The sequence below is a fragment of the Condylura cristata genome, unplaced genomic scaffold (genome assembly GCF_000260355.1).
Source record: "Condylura cristata isolate star-nosed mole 26May11 unplaced genomic scaffold, ConCri1.0 scaffold00001, whole genome shotgun sequence".
In the NCBI taxonomy this organism is placed as follows: Eukaryota; Metazoa; Chordata; class Mammalia; order Eulipotyphla; family Talpidae; genus Condylura; species Condylura cristata.
In genome coordinates, this window is record NW_004567102.1 from 85316874 (window position 1) to 85335050 (window position 18177).

Below are 18177 nucleotides of genomic sequence, written 5' to 3' on the forward strand. Positions count from 1 at the left end.
GAGGGTGACGGTGCACCGTGAGCCGAGGGTGACGGTGCAGGGTGAGCTGAGGGTGACGGTCCACGGTGAGCTGAGGGTGACGGTGCAGGGTGAGCTGAGGGTGACCGGTGCAGGGTGAGCCGGGTGTGGGTTCTTTGGCCCACCTTGGGAGAATGGGTGCGTCGCACAGAAACGTCTCTTCTGTGGCCTCCGCCTCTCATTTCAAGACACGGATGGGAGTAACTGGCTTCAGTTCTGAACATTCTGAAAGTGTCCGCTCGTCTTCGAAGGGATTCCAGCTTGGCTCTCCCCACGCTGAACATTTATCTTCTCGTGCGATTCTGCTCCCAGCTCTAAGCACTGGTGAGGGCCCCTGGGGGTAGCTCGGTGTGGCGTCCACATGTTGAAGTGCAGTGGTCACTCATTTTACCTTTCCTGCTGCTCGTCGCCCAAATGTGTCAGACTCGCTTTGCTGTGCGTGGCCGCCGCACGCAGACTATTCGGGGGCAGCTCCTGAGGACTCTGTGGCCCCCACGCTGTCAGCCAGGGCCGCCTGGTAACAAGTCCACCAGCCAGAAGACGCCGCGCGGTGCCGCCGCCCTCCCCAGCTCAGCCCCTCGGTGTCCTGTGCAGCCTCTGCTGGCTCGGAGGTGCCCAGCATTCCCACTGCCCTGCGCCAAAGTAAAGTAAGGCCTGTGCCAGTTCCTCGCCACTGGAACATCTCCTCTCCCCTCTTCCCAGCACGTATTCACCTTCTTTGCACAGCAGTGCGGCGCGACTCAAGGGCAACCCTGTTGGAGTGCAGAGGGCAGAGGCCAAGTGCCGGTGTCTAAAGTGAGGACGGAGAAGTTTGAAGAGTTCCACATCAGCCTGGCACTAGCCGTGGAGAGCGGGAGGCAGGGAGGGGCAGCAAGCCCGGTAGCGCCTGGGCAGCCGCCGGCCCAGCTCGCCAGCTCGTGACTGCAAGCCGGCACCCGCCCCCTGGCCGGGACGACGGCATCGTTGTGTGGGCAGTGTGACTGTCCCCACAAAGGGCAGGATGTAGCGAACTTTCCGTGGCTCCTTTATCCGTAATTTTTTCTGTTATCTTCCTTGCATTAAAAGAAAGATACAGATTATAAAAGTGAAAGTCATTTGGGAAACATGTTAGTTTCCCGGAGAATAGAGGAGAAATAGGTCAGGCGGCACCTTCTGCTGTCATCTTGTACTTAAAGAGAGATGCCCTTTGGCTACTCTTAAGGAAAAAAGACTAGGAAGAAAATAGAGCAAAATATTAGGCTTTAAGTAGCTCTGTGTATTTTCTGTTTTCTGACACGTTTCTCAGATTAATGAATTACATTTGTGACTTTAGAAAAGCTGTTTTGTTTTGTTTTTTTAAAGATTTATTTATCTGTGCATACAGAACTGGGGTACAGGCCAGAGGTGAGAGGGGGTGAGAGGCTTCACCAGAGACAGAGCGGGGAGCAGAACAGGCGGATGGTCGAGCAGCACTGCTGAGGGGCGCAGGGGCGGGTCAGGAGAGGTCTGCCGCGCCTCATGGGTCACCTGGGGCGGGCGGAGTTGAACTCCTGCTGAAGTGGCTTTAGCTTCTCAGTGCTGTGCTTTAACCCGCTGCGCCACCAGGGAGGGTCCTGTGTTTTTTTTTTTAAGTAGATGACACTGACATACGTTTTTCTTATGGTGAAAAAAAAGTTTATTTTTATCTAAGTTAGTAGTGAATGAAATGGTGTTTACCATATTGTTTCTATCCTTGAATTAGTATCTGTAGTGCAAAGTTGGAAGTTTTATAGTCTTTGTTTTTCTTAGACGACAAGGGCATAAAATTGAAAAAGAATTGAGATAGGCATCTTATTTTTTTTAACTATTTACCAAAGTAAATCTTCTGTTCCATTGAGGCTCATTAATAAGCCTTCCAAGAGGCAGATTTGCCTTATGTTGAAGTCACAGTGATCTGGTCCCATTTTTAATTGCTAAAAACGGACATCCCTTCCTGTCATTAGTAAGCCTATGCCTGCTTTTTTAGTTCCTAGTTAAAAATCTTCGGTAAAATAAAGTTAACCCTAAATTTCACTTCGTCATCACAGTAATGACCACACAGCCGTGCTTTCCCCAGCTTAAAACACGTGTGGGCATCAGCTTGGGAGCTCAGCTGCGCTTCCGGCCCAGATTGGACCCTTCGACGTGGCCCGAGGAGCCTGGCCCTGCTGGCCACCCGCTCTGCTCACCGGCCCCTCCTCCACGCGCCACGCACTCGCGTGCTGATTTTCTTACTGACTCTGCAAGCGTTTTTCCTTGCTAGATTAAGAACCATTTTATTTATGAGCATGTGAGTTTTCAAGGAGGAACTCTTACACTTAAATGAACCTGTAAGAAGCCCATGGAAAAGCCAGTGCCTGCAGCGCTAATAATGAGAACTGACAAGGCAATCCTGCTGGGTTTATTTATGACCTTCTGCCTTTGTTAGCTCTTGTGAGAAATTCCTTTCTAACCATAACAATATTGTTGGAGTTTGGCACTGTGTGGAGAAACCCTCCTACCGAGCCCCGGGGCCCGCAAGCTGGCGCTCATTCAGGCCGTAACAGATCGCTGTGCCTGCTACAGCTTTGCATTTTCCCTTCGCTCTTCTATTTAATTCGCAAGGCGTTTCCACCCGTCTTTATATAGGTGACTTTAAAAAATGCACTGCGGCTATGGTCAGGGTCACAACCCATTTTTTCTGTATTAAAGATCTTGTCTACTTAGCAGTGTTGAGAATCCAGAAAAGGACGAGACACAGAGGCAGGAAGAAACTGGCCTGTTCTGTGCAAGCCCAGGCAGCGGGGAGGCGCACCTCGGCCTGGAGACCTGGCGGGGAGGCGCTTCCAGGGGACCTCGGCCCCAGAGCACGTCACCCCACGGTGCAACTCAACCTCTGGTGATTGCTTCAGCCCCGTGCTGAGACCTTCAGACCCTGCTTATTCTAGCCTCTCTGCTTTCGTACATAATTTCCAAACGAAACAAGAAATTTAGCAGGTTCAATTCACAGTGAGAATTGTGTTTAAAACTATAATTTTCGTTGGAATGAAAAGAAAATTGGTAGTGTCCAACCTGTCACCCTGAAAACATGCCCCTTGGCAGGGGGGCTCTGTGTGGGGCACTCTGGAGCCCGAGGCAGTGGCGACTCAGTAAGTAGTTCCTGATGACGGGCAGTGGCTTGAGCGTTCCCAGCCGTGGCCAGACAAAGCGCCCGTGGGCGCGGGGCACGGATGTCTCGGGCACTCTCTGGCTCTGTGTGTTTGTGGGAGCCCGAAGTCCCCAGGCTGCCCCTGCCGCGTGCTCTCCCCAGGGGCTGAGCTGCTTGCTCAGGCGCGCACGGACCCCACTGGTGATGCCACAAGGAAGCGGGCCAGGGGTCCTGGCCGACGTGTGGAAAGTCTGCATGTGAGCGGAAGTTTCAGTTGGCCAGCTTTGCCTTGTCACTTCATCCCCACGTGCTTTTGCACGCCGCTTTGACGCCTATTCTGCAAATACTCACATGATTTCATGCCGCCGCCATTCAGCTGTCTCCCAGCCGGGCATTGTTTTACACTCAGTTCATGTGCTGTTTGCTTTAGCGTGGACGTAAATTAAGTTGTGCTGTGGCTAAGTGTGTAAAGACCGTTAGCGTCTCCCAGGCCCGTTTGTGTTCTTTCTGTTATAAAAGGCTTCAGCATTTGGTCAGATGGTAACTTGTCTGGCACAATGCAAAGGAGAAAATCCTCTCAGACCCTTTCACCCAAAATAACAATGCTTAACATTTTATTCAGTGCTCAGCATTAAAAAACACACAGAGAGACACACACAGTTTGTGTGTATACATAAATGTACGTTTTATTGAGGTATTTTACGTAAGTTCATTTTTGGTTTTTGCCGTTAGGCGATTTCCACTCATTCTTATCAACAAAACTTATGTTTATGTATGTCTGTTTTTAAGGAACCCACCCTTGAATTGACATCTGTGGTTTCTCATTTTTCGCCCAATAATTTTAGCATCTTGTTTTCTTGCTACTTCCTGTTTTAAATATATCTAAGGCGATGCATCATAATAAAAGTCAAAACAATCGACTATTTACTAACTAGATTGTTATCTGTAGTTCCCGAGCCTCTTTGAGACCTGGGCCCATTTTATAGGTCAAGAAACTGAGACTCCGGCGCATTAATTCGCACCGCTTGCAAGTGCTGCCTGCCAGAGCCTCGGTGTGGGAGCCGGGGCCAGCCCGCGTTTGGTGCACAGGCGTGTGATCAGGGAAGCTGCCTTACAGAACTGCCGCTGAAGGCTGTCTACACGGTATGATGTTGTTAGCATGACCGTTGCCACTCATGCAATTATTTGGTAAATATTTGGCAAAGGGAGGAAGGATGCATACACACCTTTGCTGCTTACTCTTTCTGCCCTGTCAGTGAGCTGTTTTTCTAGAAGTCCTGTGCAAGTTCTTTATCCTGTGCTCAAAGTGCATTTTACCTTATAAATACAAACTGTCCAGAGGCTGTTTCTGTGTGTTGTGTATTGGTTTGTTTATGTTTACTGGGTACTTGCTGGTGTGCTTGATCGTCTTACTATTAGTTCTATTTAATTCTTACCATAGCGTAAATAATATTTGCCTCCCCGCCCCCTTTTCTTTGGATGACAAACCTACGACTCATCAGGTTAACTAATTTGCCCAAGAAGCGAGGGTGCCTGGACTTGAGCCACGCTTCCTCCAGAACCCATACCCTCCCCCGCCCCACGCTCACCACGCACCTCACCGCAGGGGCCCGCGGCCCACTTAGCGGGCCAGGCCGTGCTGTGCGCCTCTGCCCACAGGCACAGATGTGGAAGCCGTGGGCTCAGTCACCTGCCTGCCTCCGGCCTCCTGCAAGGTGGGGAGGTGGCACCAGGTTGGGGGCAGCTAACTAATTCTCCGTAAGCTCAGATTGCTTGTCAGCGCGGCCTCAGCTCCCCAGAAGGGAGGAACCCTGGCGATGTCACCTTGTGCAAAGTAAAAGAAAACAGACATCTGAGGAGTGGTTTTGGAAGGCAGTTTTCAGCAGGTTAGGGGAGTCAGAAGCAGATTCCAGAGGAGGCTTCACAGCACTGTCTGGGAATTCACAAACTGATGACTGTTTAAGTTCAGCTTTATTTCAGCATCAGTGATTTACCGCAGGTAAGATGAGACAGGCCCTGGGACAGGCTCATGAACTCAGTTACCTCGACCTCTGCCCTATGCAAAGCATTAGAAGGCGAAGGAAACGTCTTCGTTTGTGGGCCCTGGCTTCCTCGGTTTTTAATGAGATCATTTTAAGCTACCTTCAAAGCTTTAAGTCTTAAGAAAATCAAATAACTTGCTTGTAAGTCTAGTTACTTAGCTCTGCTTTCTGGCAGCAAGAAAGGGGGGCTTGTGTTTAAGGACAAAATTGGGGTTGAAATTGTCTTTGTATTTATTTCACTGTCGTTCTGTCTCACTTATTCTCTAAATAGTGATTTGAGTCTGTGTCTAATACTCAGCAGAGGTAGCGAATAGCGTCTGGTACTTCACAGTGATAGGGATGTCTTCCGATTCCAGGTCATGCGCTTTATTCATCACAAGGCCCGCTGACAGGCTCGCATTAAACCCCGGTTCACGACCGAATGAGAGGTGGGACTGTCTGCCCGCAGCTCACCAGCACTGGCACCAGCCTTGGCACCAAGGCTCCTGCTGGCCCGTGGGCAGGCACTGCAGGTGCCGACAGCTGCCTCCTGTTTTGGGCCCCATTGTGCCCTCTTGCCCACTTTGGTTCCGGTGCCACTGGGATCAGGAAAACAAGGAGTGAGAACACGGTTTCCCCCTTCACTCACTGCGCCACGGGTTGTGACAGCCCGCTCCCAACCTGCCGGCCTGGGCCAGATCCTCCCGGCTCACCCCTGCAGCTCTGTGCTGTGGAACCAGACCCATCCAGATCCTCCCTGGTGTCACCCTTTGCCCTAAGGCTTGTCATGTCATTCTCACAGCTCATGCTCAGCAGACACTAATGTTCCCCACTTCATCGGAGCACAGAAAGGTTGTGCATGTCACCTGCGGTCAGTTGGTCAGCGGCAAAGCTGGGGTTTGAATTCAAGTCACCTGACTCCAGGGTTTGCCCTGCAGCGGCTGCTAATCGCGCCCTGACACTCACCACTAGGCGCTCCGTGGAAAGTCACCTGACGTGGGGTCACAGAGGAAGTGGCTCCTTCTGTGGGTGGAGACGTGGGAGCCCCGGGGCTCCCAGGGAGGTGCCGGTGGGCGGCTCCTGTGGGTTCGACCAGGCTGCTGCTGCTGATCCTCAGGCAGCCTCTCCCCACTCCTCCCCTGCCCTCCCCTCGCCCCGCTCCAGCCCACGGGGGGGGGGGGGTCACCTGCGCTCCTGATTCTCCGCAGCTTACTGCTGCCGCTCCAGCATCGTAACTTTCCCCTGCGATGGCTGGGGTCGCTGTTCTCTGTTGCCTTCTCTCTGATCCTAGTTACATATTGCTGCGTGGCCTTTGTGATCTGGCAGCATTATTTGTGAGCTTCATATTCATGTTTCTGGCTCTGGCTCACTCAGTGTCACGGCTGCACAGTGTCCCGCTTTCTCGGTAGGTCGCAGTTTACTCACGTGTGATGTAGGAAACTAGGTTGAATCCAGGTCCGAGCTGACACGATTCTGGAGCATCGTCCGCACTTGGAGCTGCCTCCTGTGTGCGCAGCCGAGCCCTGGGCGGGGACGGGCAGTATGGCCAGAAGATGAATTATGCGTCTTCATCCTTCGAGAGCCTCGCAAATTATTGCCCAGAGTCGTCACACTAATTTACATTCCCACTTGCTGTGCCTGCAAAAATACAAAGCTCGCGTTTCTCTCTAGTATTTTATAATCATGGGATTTGTTAGAAATCGCGCTGTCCAGTGAAGGTTGGTAAGAACATCACCGGGTCACCGTCTAAAGAAAGTTAAGGTGCATACTCTCGCCCCGTTTATAGGCATATACAAATGCAGACACGTTTATGGGTATTTGGACCGTGTAGAGATGTATGGAGACAGACAGCTCTCCCTACGGGAGAATTACAGGCTGGGCGTGCAGGACTGAGGGGGCCGGAGTCACCCCTGGAAGAGCAGCGTGGTCTGCAGGCCAGAGTCCCTGACGAGTGCCAAGAGCAGAGGCCCGCACGGAGCAGCACGAGACACTTGCGCGGCTTCAGCTCTGTCCCCTCGTATGCTCGGTAACTGCGACTCTAACGGCTGACGCTCCTCCTCCGGAAGGTGGCACTAAGTCCCTTCCTGTGGTGTGGACAGGGCGGTCCCGGGGGTGGGGGGGCTGGGGGGCGCGTGACGAAAGCGTCACCTCTGCGGCAGCCTTTCTCCGAATCTGGAATGCCCGTCGAGTCTGAGGAAACTCCACACACGCGCAGATTGAAGGACAGTCTACAGTGTACGGAACACCTGGGAAGATTGGAGAAGTTGTCAGAGCAGATGAGACGAAGGAGAATAATGGCCCAGGAGATCCTGGGCTGGATCCCAGCACAGAATCAGAACACGACTGGGAAGCGGGTGGTGTGAGCAGGTCTGTGGTTTCCGTGGCACGCCGCCCTCACTAGCCTGCTGCAGGGATCGCCGCGGCCTGTAAACGTTAACGGGGAGCTGGGCGACGCAGGCAGGGCGTCAGTGCATCTTCGCCACTTTCCTGCAAATCAGAGCCCGTATTAAGTCACTGCGAAATAAAAAGGTTTTTAAAAACCCAGTGAAAGATGTAACAGGTGTGTGCGTGCTGACGCGCCGTGGCCTTGGGGAACGTGGTCGGAACAAAGCTCCACAGCCGCCCTCTGTCCACGCACAGTCGGTGCCATTTGTGAGTTATGTGTTTTCCTTCTTAAGTTGCTAATTTATCTGCTCTTCTATAGGTCTTGCTACCTGAGAGTAAAGTATACGGAAGAAATAAAAGTCTCCTGAGGGTTTGAGCCCATTCGTATTTTAAGTTTTTTTTCCCCCAAAGCTCTACGCGCTAAGTATTGTTTTTATAAGATAATAGTGTTGTTGTTGTTGTTTTATTTTTTACCATGAGAGATGCAAAAGGTGGTGTTGATTGCTGTTCTATTATGAAGATACAGGATAGGCCTTCAGAGATTAAGCCCAGTGTCTGTGGGCGAGCCCTAAATCTTCGATACTTGCAGATCTCGTCTTTTGTCAAGTTGCTCTCCGGCACGCGGCCATTCTGACAGAGAGCCGCCGCCCCCCCGCCTGGCATTAATACTTGGAAAGCGCCGACCCGTCAGCCCCTCCCCTTCCCTGCAGGCCTGTATAGGTGTCTTCTCCCCCCTTTCTTTCACCCGTGGTTCGGGAATAGAATAGTTGAATATAATCTGGGAGAGAAGAACATTGCTCATGATTAGCTTTCGGCACGGCCGTGCTGTTTCGCGGGTCAGCTGTGCGTCCTCGCCCGCCTTTGGCTGCTGCGGGGCAGCTAAGGAGCTCGGGCCACGGACTCCAGGTGAATGGTGTCTGGGGGCTCGCAGCTGCTGTGCCTCAGCTGTGGGGTCAGTTTGTCACTGTTGTTTATTTAAATTATGCTCACAAATACTGACTTCTGACCTATAAATGTACGTGCTGACTATAATTTGAATCACAAACTTTAGAATACATGACTTTGTTTCTTTAGAATGTTTGACCCTTACCCGGCAGCCCGCTGCTTTTAGTGACCATCTCCGATCACAACTCTGGGCCTCGGTCCTCCCTGGTTCTTCAGAGTCGGAGCCTCACGCCTTGGTCACTGCCCGACGCCCTTCTTCAGCCTCTTCTCTCGGGCCGCCCAGCTCCCCATTGCTCCCTGCGAGCTGCGCCCTGGTCCCGAGCTTTGTTCTGTCTGCCACTCGCCCGTCGTGTGCCCAAAAGGCACAGCCTCATCCCGGCGGGACTCCGGTTGGACAATACCCCCCAGCAAATGGCTCTGGCCAGAGACCTACTGTGCTTCTCCGTGCTTTTTCCCCTTGTCACAAATTCTGCCTTTTATTAGAATTTATCTGTTTAGGACCCTCTCTGGGAGCTCAGGGGTTAGGGCGCAGCGCTGCAAGCCAGTCGCTGCCACTTCAGGGCCAGATCGATCCCCGGGTCCGGAGGTGACCCACATGGTGCAGCAGATCTCTCCTGTCTCACTGCTGCTCCCCTCGGCAGTGGACTTTGTTGATCTGCCTGTTCTGTCTCTGGCGAATCCTCTCACCACCCCTCTACCTCTGGCCTGTACCCCAGCTCTGTATGCATAAATAAATAAACCCTCTCTAAAAAAAAAAAGAATTTATATAGTTAGCTGTTTAGCTGTTTGTCTTCATCGAGACTCCATGATAGAAGGACAGTTAAGTGTTTGAGATTACGTATCACAAGTCAACTCAAATATAAAATGTCATCTGTATATAAAAACCACCCTCTTCCTACCTTTTTATTCGCCCCCCTCAACTGCTCCAGGGAGGCCGTGTCTGCCTAGGGGTGACTGCACACTGTGTCTCCCCAAATTATTTAATATTCCCACTTTATGAAACAGCTTCAGCCTTGCGCGCTGTCCCCCATCTGTGCTAAGGAGCTTGTCCCCGGGTGGCTGGAAAGGGCTGGTGCTGGTCTGCACATGAATGTCTTCTGGTATTTTCTGCACTGACTTGAGCCTTGATTTGAAGTCAGAAAGGGTCTTGGCCATTTTGGACCAAGAAGCCAGTCTAACCCTGGCGCCCTGGGAGGAGCATGGCGGGGTCCTGCTGCAGCAAAACATGCGGGACCCCTGGTGCTCAGAAGTCTCAGCTGGCACCCTGACCCTTGGAAATGAGGACCGTCACCCCAGGGTGACGCTCACTGTGAGCTGCAGTCCACCCGGGGCATTCAAAGGCTGAGTGCGCAGTGACTGCAGGAGGCTGAGAGTGGAAGACAGAGACTCCCTGTGCAGATTTCAAAAATGCAGATAACCTGGGCTCTCCAGAGCGTGTGCTTGGAAGAGCCTGCCCTTGCACGATGCATATTTCCTGCTCTCACTGTACCCCTCCTCTCAATTTAGGTTGGCCGACACTCCTTACAGGGGTTTTAACCTGGGAGGCTGAGCTTTTACTTAGGTATTGATTTATTTCCACAGGAAATAAAGCCATTGTAGCAATTTTTTGCTTAGGACACAATGTTAATGCACACTCCTGCTTTTGTAAAGTGCCAGATTAGTTGATTATGCTAAAAATGTCCCCTCAAAATAAGTTACCCTATAGAGTCTTTGCTTGAGAAAGAATGAAGGTGAGTCAGGTGACAGTCATTTCCTCCCAGAAGTGGTCTCTGGCAAGCACTATTAACATTAATTTTCCTGGGCCCTCCCTGGTGGCACAATGGGTTAAATCGCAGCACTGTGAAGCTCGCTGTAGGGCAAGTTCAATCCCCAGCCAGGGAGCTGACCCACATGGCCCGGCAGAGCTCTCCCGACCCACTCCTGCACCCCTCAGCAGTGGACTTCATCCGTCCGCCTGTTCTGCTCCCCACTCTGTCTCTGGTGAAGCCTCTCACCACCTCTGCACCTCTGGCCTGTACCCCAGTTCTGTGTGCATAAATAAATCTTTTAAAATCTTTAATTTTCCTGGCATTATCCCTGGCTTTGGTTAAGGGTTTGTCACTTTGGAGCCTGTGACTGTTTTTAAATTAACATCAAACTTTTTTCCCAGTTCCCTTCACACAGCATAAGGCTGTGTGTTGTGTTGCCGTCACCTATATGATGAGCCAACAGTTTGTTAGTTAGTTGAACATGTTTAAGAAGAGAACAAGAAGGTGTTTCTCAGGCCTAACCAGTAGTGCTTGGAAGGACCTTCGTCATGGATTCTCTGTGTGGGTTTGCATTTTTATTCTTTAGGAAGAAAGATAGCCTCGCACTCGTGGGCTTTGTAGACAAATGAAAGTGGCAGGACTTCGCCGCGTGTCTTGCAACACACTTAACACAGGCTTGTGCTGAATAGAAACCTGCAAACATTGTGCGAACAGTCACTGTGCATATTTGTCGGCTCCACCTCACGGTGATGCGCAGGTGTATTTGTTGCATGTGTGCAGAATGATACTCCCCTAATCAAGTTGGAAGGTAGGAAGTGGTTTTACTGTGTTGCCAAAGCACCAGTGAGCATCTAATGAGACTGGAGACGTGGCCCCCGCGTGAGTGAGTGCCGGGCTGAGCATGCAAGCAGAGCCGTAATTTTCAGTAGTGTGTCTGGCGGACATTCGGAGGTGGTGGCGGGTGCCGGCTCCCTGCGGGTGATGCTTGCAGCTGTAGTTCGCTGCAGCGCTCATCTTCAGCGAGACCCAGTTAAGACCCCTTCTCTGTGGCACGTCATGCAGGAGAGAGAAAAAGAGAAACTATACACGGAATTTCACACCTAACACTCGGAAAGGAAACGGAGGCACCATTTCCGCTTTTTAAGATGACTAAGAGAGTTTTTTTTTAAGACCGTTGAACTGGCATTTTAACCTGTCTTCAAACCCAGGGGGAATCGCAGCGAGAAATCATTAACTGCAGCCTATTAAAATCCTTAAACAAGAGACCTGAACTGCTCTCATTGATTGAAATATCGTCTCCGTTTCTAATTCACTGTTTATCCTCACCCTCTTTCGGGGCTTCTGAGCACGAGATGCCCAAGGTGTGCCGGGCCCGACTGGTCTCGCACCACCGGCTAATTGTGCTGAGAACCAAAGCGTCAAGTATTTTGAAACTGATTTGCTTTTCTAAAAATCCCACTTATTTAATTAAGCAAGGGAATAAAATTTGCTAACTTATTCCCAGTCCTGGACGACAGCGAGACGTCACCCGCAGTGACTGCATCCATCCTGACGGAAGCTGTCGTGGTAGCCACAGAGCGCCATCAGAGGTGCAGGGAGGGTCTGAGAAAATACGCCGACACGAGCGAATATTTGCACTAACTGGTGTGTCTCTTCATGAAGATACACACGCGCGTGCCTAAACATTCCCCTTGTGCTTCTCGGGCGTGTTCCATAGATTCTGTCGCCGCCCTCCCCCACTCCGGCCCATCTCACTGCGGTGAGAAGGGATTTGTGTTCTATGTTAATTCATAAGTGTTTCTCTTGTCAGAGGCTGATAGGGTTGTTATTGCTCCCCCGTGGCAGTTCACTCTAAGTGCAGTGAAATCTCTTGTACTTGTCATTCGAGGAGGGGATGATGGTTACAGAGGAAAGGTCTTTGCGGAGAACTTCCATTTAAATTCCGTAAACAAGCCTTTTTAAGGGCGTAATCTCCTAAAAATACATTAGCCGTTGCAAGTAGGAGTTCCATCATTTTGGGTGTGCTGGGAGGTGTTCAGTGTTCGGAGGGACGGCAGACACTGGAAGCCCAGCCCGAGAGCCAGATCTTGCCAAACCAGATGTCAAGGCAGAATCCGGGCTCGCTGTGCCATAGCCTGTGTGTGTGTGTGGGGGGGGCACCCCTCCATCCACCAAGTGGGGAGGAGGTGAGGAATGCTGTGGGGCCCTCCAGCCCCTTAAAGAGTCCTCTCTGCAATTACCTCACCTGCCAGCGCTCCCGCAAGATGAATGGAAGCAGTGTAGCTTGAAGGTGCCTCGGCCGGATGAGACGCGGCGCGGCCTCTCTGTGCGATCCAGACGCCGCGGGTCTCAAGGCACTGACAGGGAAGAAGAGCGCGGTGCCCTGCTGGCTGAATTGTCCTCCAGAGGGGTGTTAGTTACAGAGGTTCTTTGTTAACTAGGGTGGATGCTTCAGCCACTGTTGAGCTTCTTTTATGAACACGGTTTAGAATAGCTGTACCTACAGACACCCCAAGCATCTACAGATATCCTAAGCACCTGGGGATATTTCTCTTTAATTCACATATAAAAGTTACGTGCGCGTATAAGAGTAATAGAGAAATTACATCTTCTTTATCGCTCTGCTGTGATAAAGCAGAGTCTCGTCGGCGCAGAAATTCTGATGACATGTGAGCACTGAGAAAGCTGCTGTTTTTATATTTTTCTCTTGGTATTTCCTTGATCGGCTGGCTGAATAACAGGAATGTTTCTCATGCCTTGGCAGCTTGAATGACGCCCTCACGGTACCCAGCGTGTCCTGTTCCCAGCCGTATCGTGGAATTTTAAGGGAGGACGGGGAAGGAGTTTATAGGTTGAGAAGAGAATTTAAAACATTTCAACGTAACCCTTTGGGTTTTTTTGATGTAGAAAGATTATCGTGAAATGATTTAACTTCCGTGAATGATTCTTTAAGAAATTGATTCTATATTGTCTTTTCTGTGTTTAATTTCATACGTAATGTGATGGGGATAGTGGTTTTATGTCTCGTCACCTACCAAGAAATTCTGTCCTCTAAAGAAGCATGCAGGTGCCGTTTCCTCTCTGCCGTGAGTGACCTGGTGGGCCCGCCACGCACCCCTCGTGCTGCCCACATGCCGGGTGTCGGAAAGTGTCACTGGCTGCGGGACCCCGCCACCCTCCCGAGGCGGGGCGCATCCCTGTCATTCTGCCAGGCGAGAGAGTGGTAGCTTCCTGTGGGCTCGGAGGTGGCTGACCTGCTCAGGCTGGAGCCCGGCTCTGTGTCTCAGCTGCCCTCAGTCACTGAAGCAGCCCGTCAGTCCTGAGGAGAGGCTTCTTCCAGGAAAGTCCATGGACACTGGAACTCGAATTTCATATACTTTCATGGATCACCAAATACGACCCTTTTGACGCCCCCTCCACTCTCCGCCCTCCTGCCAGCCATTTAAAAGTATTTGCCTGGCCCTCCCTGGTAGCGCAACAGGTCGGGACGCAGCACCGCAAGCAAGCGGCAGTTGCTTCAGTGCCAAGTTCGATCCCCGCCCCGGAGGTGACCCACAGGGCGCGGCAGACCTCTCCTGGCCCGCCCACTGCGCCCCTCAGTGGTGCACTTTGTCGATCTGTCTGTCCTGCTCCCCACGCTTATCTCTGGTGAAGCCTCTCACCGCCCCTGCACCTCTGGTCTGTATCCCAGTTCTGTATGCATGAATAAATAAATCTTTAGAAAGATAAATAAAAGCATTTGCCTGTGGGCAGAGCGCCAGCCAGCTGTGGCCCTACAGTCCTGTGAGGGGCCCCCAGCTGCGCCTCTGTGGCTAGAGGTGCTCACCCAGGGTGGGGAGATCCCGGCCCCCAACGCCTCCATCCCACTCTGAGCCTGCGCCCTGGGAAGCAGCCTGGGCAGTGGCAGGGAGGCCCCAGACCTGGCACCTCGCCCAGCACGCCGTGTGCGCGTCCGTGCCCAGGGGTGCAGGGTGCAGCACGAGCACCCTGCCCCGAGGGGAGCGGGAGCCTCACTTGGCGCCCGGCCTGTCCGTCCTCGGCTCCCTGAGACCTGCGTTCGTCCCAGACGTCTGAGTCAAAGCTCACTGACCCCAGTCACGAAGATAAGCAGACTGGCGGCAAAGCAGCGTCTCGTGTGAGTGAGTTCGGAAGGCTTGTTTAGTTTTTTTCTGTCCACCTTGAAATATTCATTTGGCTTGGGTCTTTGAGGATGCCTTTTCCAGGGGTGCTGGGGTTCAGCTACCCTGGCGCTGCTGTGCTTGTTAATCCTACATATGGGCCTGTGACCATTTTACTAAGAAATTATTCTCAGCCCCAGGAACTTTTATTTTTCCATAGCCATCCTGGTCTTCATCAGCTGCTCTTCAGAATGTATGTTTTAATCACTGGTAATTTTACTGTTCCAAAGAGGGTGAATTATCTGACAGCTGATTAGCCGATAAACTCCCCAGAAGACAGGCTTCTAATTCTAAGTTTGCTTTGGGTAGTTGGGGTACCCTGAAGAGCCTTCTCTAGCTCTGCTTCACCCCTTTGTCACTGCTGGCCTAGTTTCTTTCTGCACATCTTCCTCTATCAGCTTTCGAAGCCTCAATTGCACAAGCCAAGCAGTAGAGTAAAATGAAACATTCCCAAATTGGACAGTGTGGAAGAGATCGGGTAGGTCTGAGCTGTACAGCTTGAGCGTACTGGGTGTTTCTGATCACATTCTGCAACAGTGAGGCCTAGAGGTGGCCACGACAGGTCCCCCCTGGGCTGTGACTCGGCCTCAGCAGTCACAGCACCCAGCCCTTGCCTGCCACTGGACTGTCAGCCATCAGGCGGCCCCACGCCCCCTTCCTGAGCCGATGGCAGCCCCAGTTCTGGGCTCTGAGGCCACAGCAACAGGGAGGGTCTTGTCCTCTTCATTCTGATGAGGGTAACAGAGGCACCCGCCTCCTTTTCTCTCCTCTCATCCCCCAGCCTCCTCTAGCGATGCGCCGTCCTCAGTAGTACACCCTTGGACAATACTGACTATGACCTTCGGTTTCTCTCTCTGTCTGCTGAAGGGGACAGGACACACTGTCTAGAGGTGTTACAATCATATTGGATGGGGTTAAAATTGATTAAAACATTGGCTTGAAATAAAAAAGGTATAGATAGCATCAGTACTCGCTTTTGCCACAATAATGTCAAATGGGTTTATTTTCACAATATTGTATTAAAATACACACACCTCTATTATTTTATCGTGCACTTTTGTGATTACTTAAGATGTAAGAACTTCGCAAACAAGGTTTGGTTAAAATTCCGGCGGCTATTACTCTAGAATATCCTAGTCTGCACCCCGACAGGGCCCCCGAGTCTACTTCTGAAAAGAAGTGTCCGAAGGCTGTAGTTTTCCGCTTATAGGATTGGCCACTCCAGACCCCGGCTCCTGTTCTCCTGGGAAGCCCCCCAGAGCCGTTTCCTGCGCTGTTGAGTAGGTTTGTTGAACTTGGTGCTTGACAGGTCAAAGGAAAGCTGTTGGGTGGATTATCAAGGGGTACATCTTGACTCACTTTTTAGGGATGCATAGGATGTCGGGTTTGTACGATGAGGGACCACAGTAAAGTCGTATTAACAAGTGGCTGTGCTCCAACTTTGGGGTGTTTTCCTGAGAACCTCCCAGCTCAGGACGGGGCTTGGGGTGATTACCAGGCAGCCTTTCGCCAGGCGCTGCCTAGAGATGTGTGTTCCGTAAATACATGCTCTTTCTTTCTCCCTTCCCTCCTCAGGACCTGTCTGGCTCCATCGATGACCTGCCCACGGGGACGGAAGCCACTCTGAGCTCAGCCGTCAGTGCATCCGGGTCCACGAGCAGCCAGGGGGATCAGAGCAACCCCGCTCAGTCGCCGTTCTCGCCACACGCCTCCCCCCACCTCTCCAGCGTCCCCGGGGGCCCGTCGCCATCTCCCGTGGGCTCTCCTGTAGGGAGCAACCAGTCCCGGTCGGGCCCGATCTCCCCCGCGAGTATTCCAGGTACTCACTTTCTTACCAATTATTACTTTACCTTTTAACGAAGAGAGGTGTGCAGCAGCAGCCACCTGTGTTCCATGACTTTGTTTATTTTAATCTCCTGGTGGGCCCACTTGGTGAATCATCCCCAAAGCTTGAAATGCCCCCCCACTGGAGCCTACAGACACTCAGCCGATGAGTCACACCCACTTGGTAAAATCACCTGTCGCTTTCACTTGCACATTTACCTTAACCTCTGACAGAAGATCATTCAGCTTATGTTTTGGAATTCGTCTGTTAGGAAAGAGCTCTCCTGGCAAACGGCACCGGGAGCTGACCTTACCTGGTATGGCCTCAGTTTCCTTGGTTCTACTTCGTTTACGCCATGGCAGTTATTTTCTGAAGTATTTTTGGAGTTCTGCTTGTCCTGGTCTTCGTGGCTAGCACACCCCCAGCGTGGCCTGGTTCCCGACACGACGCGTATCTTCCAGTCTGATGTCCAGTCGCCCCCGCATCCCCTGGATTCTGGCAGTCAGGCTCCCTTTATTTTGTGGGCGGGGCTGTTGGGTGTGGCCGGGCTCATTCTCACCCAGCCTTCTCCGATCAAACTTCATCTGTCCAAACCCACCTGGCAGGCAGTTTCTCGTGCGCGAGCCTATTGTGGTTCTCTCGTGTAACCTCTGCTAACCTGACACAGCCGGCCAGAAAGTACCTTCCGCAGCACTATCAGAATCGCTCTGGATCAATGATCATTCTTCTGGTAGTTTATTATCATGAAAGAACAGGTGGCACTGTTATTCTTTCCCCCACATTATTTCTTTTCTATTTAGGTTATTATGGGACTTTTCAGGTATGTAAATGTTCATACATATCCATGAGTATAGGCAACATGCTAATTAGGAACTGCGACCACGCGGAACCTCCCTCCTGCTCCTTGCAGTCTTGTGTGTACCCTCACGTCTCTTGATGACTCAGCGCCTGCGTCCTTTCCTGCCTCGAATGTTCGGGGAATTCCTTTTTAAATAATTCACTTTTTGTTTGTTTTTGGAGGTTTTTAGAGAACGTTATTACAGATATTTATGGAGCATAATGATTAGTTTTCAGTACTAAAATGGGAGGGGCCCATGTCAGCGTGGCGTATACTGAACGTGCCCCCAAGCCAGGCACTCTGGGCGTGGAAGGGCAGCTGTGCAGGCCGTTGCCAGGCAGCGGGCAGGCGCCAGGAGGGGCTGCCCAGCCCAGGGGCTCCGCGCCAGCCCTGTGTAGCCCTGGCACTTTGCTTCTTGACGATGAGTTATGTTTGGAGGTTCACCTGTATTTCGGCTAGAACTGGAATTTAAGTAAAGCCCCTCAGCAAAAGCAGGTTGGTGTGACTTCCTAAAAAATACTTGTCTGCATAGTGGTTGTCCGGAGCCTGGGTTGACCTGCCTTGGGGCACCCCGTCTGCCCACGAGACGTAGGCAGCTTTGGGCACCCCTGAGGCGCCGCCTCCCTACGCCTCAGGATGCCCCTGTCCGCTGCGGGAGCATGCACTCCTTTCTGACGTTGGTCGGAAGAACTTTCCTTCATCACCTAAATGAAAACGCTCCGAGGTGGAAAGATACTGAAGTTTTTTCATTTAACAAACCTGATGGATCTCATGCATGTTTATCACATAAACCACATGAGAATTTTGACATTTTTATTCCACTGTTTAGATGTTGGTGCAACCAGAACACAGAACCCAAACGAGCTCCCTTTGGATATGCGATGCCCACGCCAGGGTCCTCACTCTGCGGGGAGCCCCGCTCCCCCGGGGTCGGCAGGGGGCCGTGACCGCGGCTCGCCTCTGCGTCCTGCGCCCTGTCCTCACGGGCCACTGACTGGTCGCGGCTGCACGCCTGCGGCCTGTGTGCCCCGGCACACACAAGACCTGTCCTTCACAGGGACTGAGGGAGCCCGGGCGCTGGTCCTCTCTGCTAAC

The 18177-nt window shown here is 51.9% G+C and overlaps 1 protein-coding gene across 4 annotated transcripts in view; it reads left to right on the plus strand.

Annotated features, from left to right (window-relative positions):
- ARID1B (AT rich interactive domain 1B (SWI1-like)) overlaps positions 1-18177 on the plus strand; it is a 301215-nt gene that overhangs the window by 181535 nt on the left and 101503 nt on the right. For all 4 annotated transcript variants that reach the window (XM_012722087.1, XM_012722073.1, XM_012722079.1 and 1 more), the window contains one exon: positions 15995-16238. In XM_012722087.1, coding sequence (XP_012577541.1) covers positions 15995-16238 — 244 coding nt within the window. The remainder of the gene's footprint in view (positions 1-15994; positions 16239-18177) is intronic.